This window comes from Ptychodera flava, chromosome 17 (genome assembly GCF_041260155.1).
Source record: "Ptychodera flava strain L36383 chromosome 17, AS_Pfla_20210202, whole genome shotgun sequence".
Taxonomy (NCBI): Eukaryota; Metazoa; Hemichordata; class Enteropneusta; family Ptychoderidae; genus Ptychodera; species Ptychodera flava.
The window spans coordinates 7,690,722-7,703,161 of NC_091944.1; the positions used below are offsets into that span (position 1 = coordinate 7,690,722).

At 39.0% G+C, this 12,440-nt stretch overlaps 1 protein-coding gene across 1 annotated transcript; it reads right to left on the reverse strand.

Annotated features, from left to right (window-relative positions):
• Positions 1-5,354, reverse strand: LOC139116453 (lectin BRA-3-like). The gene is made up of 6 exons (XM_070679079.1): positions 5,318-5,354; positions 3,963-4,039; positions 3,016-3,028; positions 1,281-1,689; positions 694-773; positions 1-184 (listed from the first exon to the last, which is right to left on the reverse strand). Exons 2-6 carry the CDS (start codon positions 4,023-4,025, stop codon positions 162-164), a joined length of 588 nt encoding a protein of 195 aa, XP_070535180.1. The 5' UTR covers positions 4,026-4,039; positions 5,318-5,354; the 3' UTR covers positions 1-161.
• Positions 5,355-12,440: the final 7,086 nt, after the last annotated feature.

Here is a 12,440-nt window from a genome sequence, read left to right on the forward strand (position 1 = left end):
TTGCTTTGATGACTATTTATTTCGGAGAAAACAACTTTTTGACGGCAATCTCTAATTTAGCAGCAGTGAGATGACAAAGACTGGCATATTCTCAACACTAGCACAGATAGGGCCACAACGTATCATGTGTTTCGTGTGGCAAACGATCGGTGACGTCTCTATTACAGAGAATGGCAATGGGGATCTGAAACAAAGAAACAAAATAAGTGAAGATTAAAACTCAAGGAATGTGTGCGTCTCTTCTAAACTATTTTACAAATACTATGCAAATAATCCCAAGTCTTTAGTGAAATATGGTGTGAGGCAAAAATGCAAATCAGTTCGTCGCCCCAAAGAGGCAGTATAAGCTTGTATTCTCCTCTATTGTTGAACAACAATTTATCAGAGGTTTTGGTAATTTTCTACCTTTGATGTGATTGTTTCAACTAATACTTTCTGCAAAGATTTGCAAAAACAAGACAGTTAGAAAATCGAAAAGTTTCGTCTTCCAACAAGGATCTTAAGATTTAATCGTACAAAGGTTGTTTTATAATATAACACGATGTGATACTAGCCTGTAATGGCCGAGTTTTCTGGTTTACAAGGATCGTTGGTGAATGCATTTGAACCAAACAAGATTTATAAAATCTACTCTATCCAAAGACATATATGCTCTGTTGCTCACATCGAATGACATAGTTAGATTGTGCATACCTGGAATTTCACAAACAATGCCCTTTGGTCGGTAGTCGCAGTATTCATCGTCCCAAAGACCTTTGTTATTGTTCCTGAACCTGTTGACATTAATAAATACGGTACAATTTCTGGACGGGTGAGCTCTGCCTTAAGGTATAATACAAGATATCAAGTAAAGATACAAAAACAGACCGATAGACAGACAGACAGACTATAGACTGTCTATGGACAGACAGACAGACAGACAATGACAATCTACTGTTCATCATATTATAATTATAAAACCACACTGCACTGTAAAATCTACTGTAATACCAGTATTTGAAATGAATAATAAGATTTGGTTATGTGGCAGATACCTGAGTACTATTCAGTCAATAAAAACAAAACTATTGTTTCTGGTTTAATTGTAAGCATGCCTAATTTTGAACCCGCCGGGGATAGAAACGACAACGGTGAATAAATGTTGGTTTTGAGCGAGAATCGTTGCCAGTGACAATGGTTATCGTAAGAACGTTTTGCTTTTAGTCATTGAATAGTCTTGACATCAGTTGTAAGATAGCTTTTACCATTCTTTTGAACTTTAATGTCTGACGTATTCTTACCAGAGTTGTACGCAATCTTGTCCATCGTCGTCTCTCTTTGTGTTGTTATTTGGTTCGCCTGGTGCCCAGTTACGGAAGTCTGAGTTCACGCAATGGGGTATCCCATCGCTCCAGATGAATTCACCCTCCACTAAGGCGTCACTGAGGCCGATCCAGAAGCCGTAGACGGTAATGCACGGGCTTTTATCCAGGTCATTGTCGAGGATATGCTTTCTGACTTCATAGTCGATCCTAGGGTTACGCAATGATGCAAGGCGACCTGCTGGCCCGCCAGTCAGTACTGAACGGGTGCTACACAGCTGTGCTGCATTCTGTTGGTAAGGGCGGTCAGTGTCGTCTTGTTGACAGTAGATTTCATACACCATGCAAGCGCAATCTCCCTTTTCACAGTCTAGAAGAGTGAATCTGTCTGTAAAGAGTACATGTGATAGCAGTGACATTACAGCTCTTCAAAGCGTCATGATTCAGAATCCATATATTCTGACTCATACAGTCTTTGGATATGCATACAACTATTATATGTACCATGAAAACAGATACCGAATATTCGCATACATGTACTTAAAAATGTTTAATTGAAACATATCAAGGACAATCTCTACATAACAACTTTCTATATCGCGTAAGTTGGCTTGCTTGATAACAAAATTAGGAAACTTCCAATGAACGTAAAGCATGCGTATTTTACTTGATTTATAAACTCAACTGCTTTCTGGGTGATATTAGTACAATACATGTATTTAATAGTACACTTTCCTTCACAATGGGTTAACTTTTAGTCACACTGAACTTTTCATATGAAGTGTTAGGACATTACTTGATGAAGTGGACTTAAATGTTATAACTCGTACGAATAACATTTTAAATTATGATCTGGGGCAAAAGACTGGCTATCATACCATATGGTTAATACTTCAGTAAAGTTTCAGTTGTAACAAGATTATAGTTAGGGTATATAAGAACTACAGGCATACGTGGGTGCTCAAACGATACAGCATAACTCATAACGCATTCTCGCAAACAGTGCAGCTACATGCTTTTGATTATGTCACTGAACTTCATTTTCGGTGTAACCACATTTTCAAAATAAATATGTTATACACTCCTTTACCATAATTATGTAAATGTGGAAATCACGCGACATATTTCGATACATTAGTCCTCAGATAAGTGGGATGTACAAAACATGTTTATTACATGAGTCGTATATCGACCGTCGCGTGCATGGTAACTTGTTGATGACGTTGCGGGCCGCATAGTCATCATTTGACTGAAGATGAACCTGAACTATTTTCAACTTGTAAACTTCAAATTTAAAAATCATAAAATTACATAGGAAATACTGTTTTTACACCATTTTGCATACAAAATTCGATAAACCGCATAACAGTGATTCAAAATCAATGCGCCATTCGATGATGAAAATCATTCTGAGATTTTCGTCTGACATGAAAATAAAGCATATGGTTGTCATTTATATGTAAACCCAAAACTTTGGGAGTGCAAACTATGAAAGAGAGGCATGCAATAAAAACACTATAACCTAAATAAGGGACTGTTTACCCTCGAGGCAGGAGACCCGGGATTTGCCCTTCTTACGTCGAGCAAATGATTACATACCCTCGGTCACATATTATAGTCTGGGCACATGTTTGGGCTATAATATATTACAAGCAACATTCAGCTAGCTAATAATGTTATCATGGAACTTTTATTCGTAAACAGGATTACTTACTTGCGGGTACTGGCTGCTCATGGGAGATAAAAAACGGAAAGACTTTAATTAGGCGATTACCCGTTTTTATCAAGCAAAGTATAGTGCGGAATCGTGGATTTCGTGATTTACAGCTAAACCAGTCACCTCATGCTTGATTTTAGCAATTCGCAAAATCGACATCCTACTGTGACAAATAAACTCTACTCTATGACGCATTTTTAAGTTTCACGAAGCTATTCTTTGGTATAATACTGGTCAAGGGTACACTAAGTGAGGCTACCCACAATTCTCCATGATCTGTACACACGGAGATCACTCACTGAGCTGAAGCACATTTCTTCTGTACACAGAACAACTCTGTCCATATTTCAAAATTCTGGCAACATAGTTCTGATAATCACAATTTTCTGATTTCTCACTGTGAATAATGAGAAGATCAACCCCTTTTCCGAGGAGGAGATAGCAATTTTGTAGTTTTATCGACATAGATTTTTGAAGGCCATACACAATATTTTCAAGGAAACTAAGGGAATAAGTTGCATATGTGTTGGCAAAAGAAAGGGTATTGATTTTTTTAAACGTAACAAAGGAAATTTGCATGTCTGACAGGTGGTAGAATGATACCATCTTAGTTGCTGATATCTTTATCTTGACGTGTGCAATTTTTAGCACCTCCAAACATCGACTTCTCATTCAATTTACTGTTGAATTTTAAACATAATCAATAATTTTGGAACATAGTTTTAACAAATAATCCTGAACTTAAATTGTAATTTAAAAATTGTTAAGAACTTGATAAAATTGACAAAGCCTTTAGCAAAAAATGTCTGAGTGAACAAATCAAGGGGAATTGTGGGTAGCCTCACTTACTGTGGAGTAGACACAAATTTGCGTTAATCGTAAACTAGAGCGGTTTTCTCAAAATAATTTTAATTGAGTAGGCGATGCAAACTTTGTATACTCACCACCGTATAAGCAGAGCAGGTCGCCACACAGGCAAAGAAGATAATAGCAAATTTGCAAATCATGTTTGTTGTGATATCTGAAGACAAATTTGAAAGAGCGGCGTCAATATAAGTAAAAATATACATTTAATGTTTGACACGGTGAATGGTGACAGTACAATAACAGTGAATTTCTGTGAAATTAGGCTTTTGAACAACAAGTTCTAGCACGTGCACTGCACATCATGGTACGCTTAGCAGACGGGCTGAAAGAGTTTTCCAGTCTGCCCCTTATTGTGCGGCGCAGTGTACAACATGGCATTCTGAAAAGCTATACTTTCCACATTTCTTGTCAAATTCAACTAGAAAAGGTGTAATAGGAAAGTTATTCAAAAAATACAAACATTTAAGTATCGTAAGCTGTGGTATTGTCCTCGACGCTACGAGTCTCAGACTCCGCTGAACTGTATACGATAATCCTGGTATTCAGTAAATAACCCTATATTCATGCAACGCCGAGAGGAAAAATAAACTGAATATAATGCTTTCCAAAAATCTCTAGCAAAGACAAATCGTTTCAATGTCTGTTTTTAACATCGAGAAACAGTTAATTGTTTGCTTGTTGAATTGCTAGCTAGACTTTGTGTATAATTATATGGAAATAAAGTTGATTTAGTTAATACAATGTATTAAAATAATCGCGACTGTTTTTGTAATGCTTCTTGTTTTTTGTTGGCTTATATTCCTTTTTTTCTTTGTGGTGGAATTAGCTAGAGTCCAGAGATACTTTCTGCCGATCGCGTTCACTCAGCGCATGCGCAAATGCAAAAACACAAAAACAAAACAACATGTTCACCGCATAATACTGCGGTTATCTCAGTTAAAGTTTTCACATAAAAGTAACATTAACGCGTTATAGCTTGCTGAAAGGGCTTCAGTTTACATAAGCAACGACTTAAAGGCATACAGACACCTGAAATCTAAATATGCCCATATATGGTCAAAGGGACGTTCCTTGGTATTCAAAATGCCCATGTGAGGGCGCTGTTTTTAAAAAGCGGCCAACCGCTTAAAACCTTTGATTGGTTTGATTTTCTCTTTCCATGGTAACTGTGGCAAAATTGGAACAGGTGACAGTATACCTTTAAACTACCATAGTTAATGGCATACAGAAGGGAAGGTTCAGGCTAAATTCTGGATAAAAAAAATTAGTTTGGAGATTCAATATTTTGAGCTCGTAGTCCACTCCAGGAAACTGACAAAGCAAGGCACTGCTCAGCAGATGAAATGTTCACTGCATCAGAAGATAACAGTTTTAAAAAGAGTATCTCCCAGACAATATTAACAAACGATAAAAAAGTTACAGGTTTACTTACCAGTCACAGCAGTTGCACAGTGGTAGAGTTGGTCCGAAGTGATGTTCCTTGCTGCTCGTCGCACCGCTTATATAGCCAAAAGGGGCGGGGCGTAACCGACTCTTCGTCAGTCAAAATTGACAAATTAATAAGGGCTGAGTTTACATTTTTCCTTAAAATTAAACAATTATTGTCTAAAATAGTTTTAACTTCCAAACTATCATACTGAACATCTGTTCCAGACTTTGTCTATAAATCTTGCCGTCCGAGTTCATATAAACAATTCAAAATTTTTCCACATTTTGTCAAATCACTCTCTTCTCCGGAAAGGAATTGAGGTGAAAATGTGGCATGCAATCATCAATTTGTAATGGCCTACTAATTTTAAATTTTTTGCAAAGTAACACATAACATGAATATAATCCTCAAATAAAGTAACTTGTATGTTCTGTGCTCTGTAAAAATGATGGTCCATTCCTAACAAAAAACGTTTAGCATTAAACGTTCAAGTAAATGATTTTGTGGTAGCCTTTGCGTGGTTATATATCTATATCTATCTATCTATCTATCTATCTATCTATCTATCTATCTATCTATCTATCTATCTATCTATCTATCTATCTATCTATCTATATATATATATATATATATATATATATATATATATATATATATAAGATATATGTGTGTGTGTAGCTAGTGGGGTAGTGGGTGAGGGGTGGGGGTGTGGACCCGGGCTTTGCAGGTGTATGCCATTGACGGACAGACACCCGGCGATGGAAATTAGGGCAGGTACAAAACCAGAAGGCCGGTAGACAGAGAGGCAGATGTTACTGTTTCCCAAATACTGCAAATGCTAGCGTAATTTAAATATTTACATAAATAGTTAGACATCTGACACAGCAATTTTCTAATAAAATGTCATAGTTTTTCAGTGTTACGCGCTTGAAGGGATCATGACACTAAAATTACATTTACACACTGAAAAATTCAAAGTTTGGTGTATTGATGAATCGTGTCTGTTTTGCAGTACTTTAATGATAAGGAAACATAAATTGGTGTTTTTTCTGATACTTTCCATGTATGAAGTGCACCCTTCGTTTCTTTTGTTGATGATATCAACCGTTACTGGTCCATCTGAGGGGAATCGCAAGCGAAGGCATGACGACAGTATATATTGACACAGTGTATGCTTTCGTAATGCCTCGCTACGCGTGCGAACCTCCCCCCCACCACCACCGTCGTACGTTCTGCAACACCGAGGAGAGACAGAAAAGGTGCAAAGGACTGTCGACAGTCTAGATCGTAGCTTGAGTGGCATAATGAGATTAATTCTAGCTATTATTTATTTATCATAAATGATTATGTCTTTTGTTCAAAATCGAATAATACAGACAGAAGCCCTGTAATCCTTGTCGACTTGCAAAGTACAAAAGTACAAGTTAATAATTTTGATGTTTTTGTTTCAATTTTCTTTCCTTCACAGAACAAATTGTAAAGTTAAATTAATTCTTCCATCCATTGCGATTGTATATTTACCGTTGCACGCTCTTTACATTGCAATGTACACTGTACTTAAATATTTATAAATACCTTAAGCTTTTAGCTCGCTCAGGACAGCTACCCTTGCAGTATTCCTATTAATTTATCTCTTTGTAACATTTCTTGTCTAATTTTCGAAAAGCAAGATTGTTTATTGTATATTTTAATTTACAACAGAACGACCATAGATATTGCCACTTTCAAAACTTCCTGAATGTACGCTAAACTTGTGAAGTATATAAATGTTGTTTTTGACTTCTTTCATTAAGTCCACATGCGATGTCGTGTCAGTACTTCTCAAATTGGCTTGGTTCGTGAGAGAGGTCGTGTCACAAAAAGCGCCCTCAACGAATTGCACGCAAAACGATCACGTCATTTCTATATGTTACGAGGCACAGTCTTCTCTATACTCTCATTCTAATAAATGAATTACGTTCCTCTCCATATTCATTCATAAATGATGGATCAGCCAGAGATGGCAGCTTTAGACTGTTTGCCACGTCGCTGTTCCTTCAGCTTTTGTACAGCCCTTTTGTATTTTCTTGTTATCTTCATCATCTGAAGCCAGCTCGTGGGCGACACACTCATCTACAGTTTTCCACCCGTTCTTGGACATTTCTGATAGCTTGATCAGTTTTTGTGTATGTTTAATCATCTAATACCTTCCACAATTTTATCTTTAGCCAGTATGTATTTCGATATCGTCTATTGCTTTATTAACTGCGCTTTCCATGTGGTCTATTACTTGCTCATTATGATTGTACTGCAATTCATTGCCTTTCTTTTTCAATGATGGCTTTTCCAACCACTTCATCGCCCTCATTGCTTCTATCTGATTTAGAGAGTTGGCCGCTTGTGCTTCCTTGAGTTGATTTGCCATCGCGGAAACCCTCGATGTTACCAGCTCGTCTAAATCTTGCATCAGTTGGCTCGACACCCTTCCCATCGATTCGGTAATTCTTTTGGTCACTTCTTCCTCGGGAAGAGCCACGATTGTTCTTTTCGCCGTGCTTGATTGTGATGTCGATGGCGTCGATGTACTGCCACCTGTTGTATTATTATTCTGGGTATTGCAAGTTGCCATCACTGAGGATAGTTATGAGCGCGAATATTGATTCCGATTTTGATGATAACTTGGGTAGAGTTGACTTTTCAGATCCTCAGATTCAGATCCTCAGATCCTCAGATTCAGATCCTCAGATCTCAGACTTCAGATCCTTTAACTTCTTATGCAGATTCGAATTTACAAGCCTTTTACAATACCCGTATTAACAGTATGATTACAATATTTAAAATAATTATTTGAATGTGACATGTACAAGGCAGTTATGAAAACAAAAAAAGTCTACATAAACGTTTTCGCTCAACAAGTGTCAACGAACACGGGTCTACAATTACAGATTAGCTAACTTGCTTCTTCCGACCCCTGAATTCTGATTTAGCCCGGGGTCACTGGCCTCCAGCATGGATTAGTTATATTCCCTCGCCATAAATATTATGAACGATGGTAAAATACGGACTGTCGATAGCCAGCATTTACATGATCGTCGCGGTCTTGATCGTTCGATCGCGCGCGGGTGTGTTTATCTCTATGAGGGAACGTTCACGTGATGACATAACAAGTGGAATCATTGCGCACCCTGTCTTTGACAGATGACGTTCTGATTCTGAGATCGAAGTTTTTAAGTTCAAGATTCAAGATAGAAATAAAATAATTTCTAAAGCCTTTTGAAATCTAAATTATATTTTATTTATCAGTATATTACATCAAACTTTGAAAATTGTGAAATTTTAATTATGAATCTGCGTCTGAAGTTATAGGATCTGAGGTCTGAGATCTGAGGATCTGAATCTGAGGATCTGAGGATCTGAATCTGAGGATCTGTAAAGTCAACTCTACTTGATAACTTGGACGAACCCGACTGTAGGCTGCTGAAGTGTCTGGCTAGACTAACTATCTACTTCCTAACTTCCCACTTATAGCTCCGTAGCCCCGCCCACACACTATTTATCAAAGTCACTCGTCAAATTTACGTAACGCGAAGACATCAATTTCTCTCCATACTATCGAACCGCGAGAAATTATATATCATGTATCCAAACAAGTTGGATGTTAAATCGCCGTTATTACAGTGCGTTTCACCTAGGTACCGCAACTCAGCGTATGAGACAGACACAATCCACATACAAGACACACGATTAGCTTTGGTATTACGTACACATTTTAAACAGTTCGTTACCACTCTAAATTTGGAGGGTCGTTTTCCAACGACTGCGCATGCCCAGATCTCAACTCGATTACGTCACTGACTTCGAAGTCTTCGTGTTTTGATTTTGACATCGGCTAATTTCGGCCTTTGTTTTAACGCTATGCAAGGCCAAGTTAGGAAAAATTCGGTCGTGGTTAACCTCGTGACTAACCTCACTACAACATCATGGCAGCAAGAGAGCATGATAAGTCGTAATTTGCCAACTTTTCGAGCTTTCTGTTTGACGTAGTGCGATCGTGACCTCAATGTTTTCAGTATCGGCAGTGACAGGTCAAGCACCTGCAGTTCAAAAATGTCCCATTTTCGCGTACTTATGTGTTTGTGAGCAATGTCATTCAAGTTATTCAATCGATAAATATAGATGAACAAAGGATGGCAGTTTCATTGAGCTACGTTGATGGGGGACGTTGGGGGACATTTTTGAAAATCGGTAACCCTTTCAAATTGTATTCGTTTAGCCTGGTCAAGCCAGCGAAATTGATGATCGCCGAACTGTGGATGGTTCAAAGACTTTGGAAGTGCAGATTTTTGATAAAGAGCTATGTTTATTGACTGAATGTTTCCAAGTTGTCTTTCCCGGGGTTGAGACATTTATCAAACTTCATAAGATTATTTCAAAATACCCCACACTAGGGTACTACGTGGGTAGGGGTTGACATTGACTTCGTACTTTCCACTGTCCCTTATAAAGTTAAACCACATCGTAAATATGTTAAGCTTCAGCATGCTCGAGATACAGGTTTTAATACAGATACACTGCTGTTACTGTGTTAGTCAAACACGTGTATGTCACACATTCAGAACCGACCTAGACACATTGGGCACGGAGTGAAATTAGTTACTTTGCACGACGCCTTCAAGTTCAACTTAATTCGCATTCCGAAACTTCATCATTATAGTACATACAATGATAATACCAATGAATTGTCCCCGCGAATTTACCAATGAATGGGCGCTCAGTTATGAACACGGACGAAAATGTACGGCAAAGCGAACATTGAGGTCTAAATCAGCTTGAAATTGGTGTGTAAACAACCTATTTACCCGATTCCAACTCGTCCGATTCCAACTCGCCCGATACCGACTTGCCCGATGCCAACTCGCCCGATACTATTTTGCAATTTTTATTAGTACTTGGTACGTAAAAAAAAAGTTTTATTTCTTAAAACAGCCTACAACAAATGTTTCAAACATTGAGAACCATAGGTGCGGCTAGGGCTTGAAATATGTGCCAACGCGGAAGAGTTTTTATTTGCGAATTTCATGTTTTGCAAATCTCTTGAAAGAATAAATTTCGTTCGGTTTCTTTACGTATAGGGAAAGTTACAGCAGTTACTGGCTCATGTCTTTAGGAACAGTAGGACGTCTTTTACGAGTTACTGGCTCGGCATGAAAATAGCTGGCCTCTAGCTCTGCATGGCAGGGCTGTGTGTTACCGGCGTTATACGGCCTCCCACCACATGGGTAGAGCTAGCTGGCCTCGGGCCATCGGGTTTGCGTACATGGAATCTACAACTACATCTCAAACAACAAGCAACTTGGCATCCGGCGAGTTGGAATCGGGCGACTTGGTATCGGGCGAGTTGGAATTGGGCAAGTTGGTTCTGGGCGGGTTGGGAAAGGTGCGAGTTGACTGTAATTCGTTACCCGGCTGCACTGTGGCCGGTCATCGTCCATTTCCGAGTCAGATAATAGACCACTTTCCCGGAAGTGGAAGATCGCTGTTTTTAGATGCGCGCGCAGGGTATTTACATCAACATACGACGAACGCTGGGGTGTTCGATCGACGGTAAATTCTACACTATACTAACAAATGATACTTACAAGTTCCTGCGGACAAATACTGCTAATTTAATTAAAATAAATATATATTAGGCATTCCGTATTTGTATTATTTGATGAAATACATTTGTCATGCAATCTGCACGAATTCTTGATCGTAAGCGCTGGGCAAGTAGGGGCAAGTAGTTGTTAGTCAGTGTGACTTGTTCCATACAACTTGCAGGCTTTCATAGCGTTGAACACTCGTAGTGTTAGAATTTATGTAATGTTCTTTGGCGTTTATGGTGAAATGACCAGTATGTCAGCCTTATATTTTGACATGATTATCATTGATTTTTGAAAAGTCTAAACTTTTTTTCCTGCAACTCCTCCGAGAAGCAGTTTTTTTCCGCCGCTGACCTGCACAGCAGGGCATACACCGAAACACCCCGGTGCGCCGTAGTCTCGTTTTGAAATCTACTTCCGGAAAGTGGTCTATGTAGGCAACACGTACGTACATAGATTCCCACTGTAATCTGTTTCATGCATTCTGGGATTGAATACGCATGCGCATATCAAAGTTCACCGAGGTCATCCAATCTGCGATTGCGCAAACGACCCTCCAAATTTAGAGTGGTAACGAACTGTTAAAGCCACCGACTCGTCGATTAATTACAGTAAACCAGCATGGGGCCGCCGCTGTCTGGACTGAGAGATAAACAGTTGACTAGACTTGATCTACAATGTAACTGTTTCTTTTACAATTTAGACAATTTCAGCTAAGAGTTCAAGAGGTGAAGGTATTCTCAACAGAAACTAACTAAAAAGCCACACATTGTAGATCAAGTGTATCTCTCAGTCAAGACAGAGCGGCGGCCCCATGCTGGTTTACTGTAATTACTCAATGAGTCGGTGACTTTCAAATGTGTTTTGTGTTTAGACCTCTAAGTGGTCCCCGACTTCAAAGTGGTCTCCGTAGTTGTAATTGAACTGATTTTTTATGCAGTCCAGGGATTTTTTCATTCATATATTTGCATAAAGTTGTTGAACTTTGTAACATTGCAAATACTATTCTGTTATTTTGGTCCTCTTTGATATATGCGCTCACTTTTATTACTTTTTTAAAATTCCGATGTATTCACCATGCGAAATCAGCCAAAACTGCACGTCATATTTTTTCACCTGGTTAGGGTCTCTCATATTAGCATCATGGGAGTTTGCGCTGCACACGGCGGCCATCTTGTTACATGGAGCCATTACCTGGCCGGCGACCTACCGATCACTGTACGAATCTCCATGGTTAAACCCCATCAACATCTGAGTGAGTACCACCTCAAACAGTCATATAGTTTCAATCTTGTTGCTCGAAGTTATATTTCATGCGAGTACTGATTGCCCGGCGTTACACGGCCTGGTGGAGGCCGTGTAAGACCTGTACGCAGGGCTAAATGATGGCCCTGTGTGAGCTCTGCATGGCAGGGCTGTGTGTTACCGGCGTTATATGGCCTCCCACCACGCCGTATTACGCCGGTAACATACAGCCCTGCCATGCAGAGCTAGCCCTGCGTTAG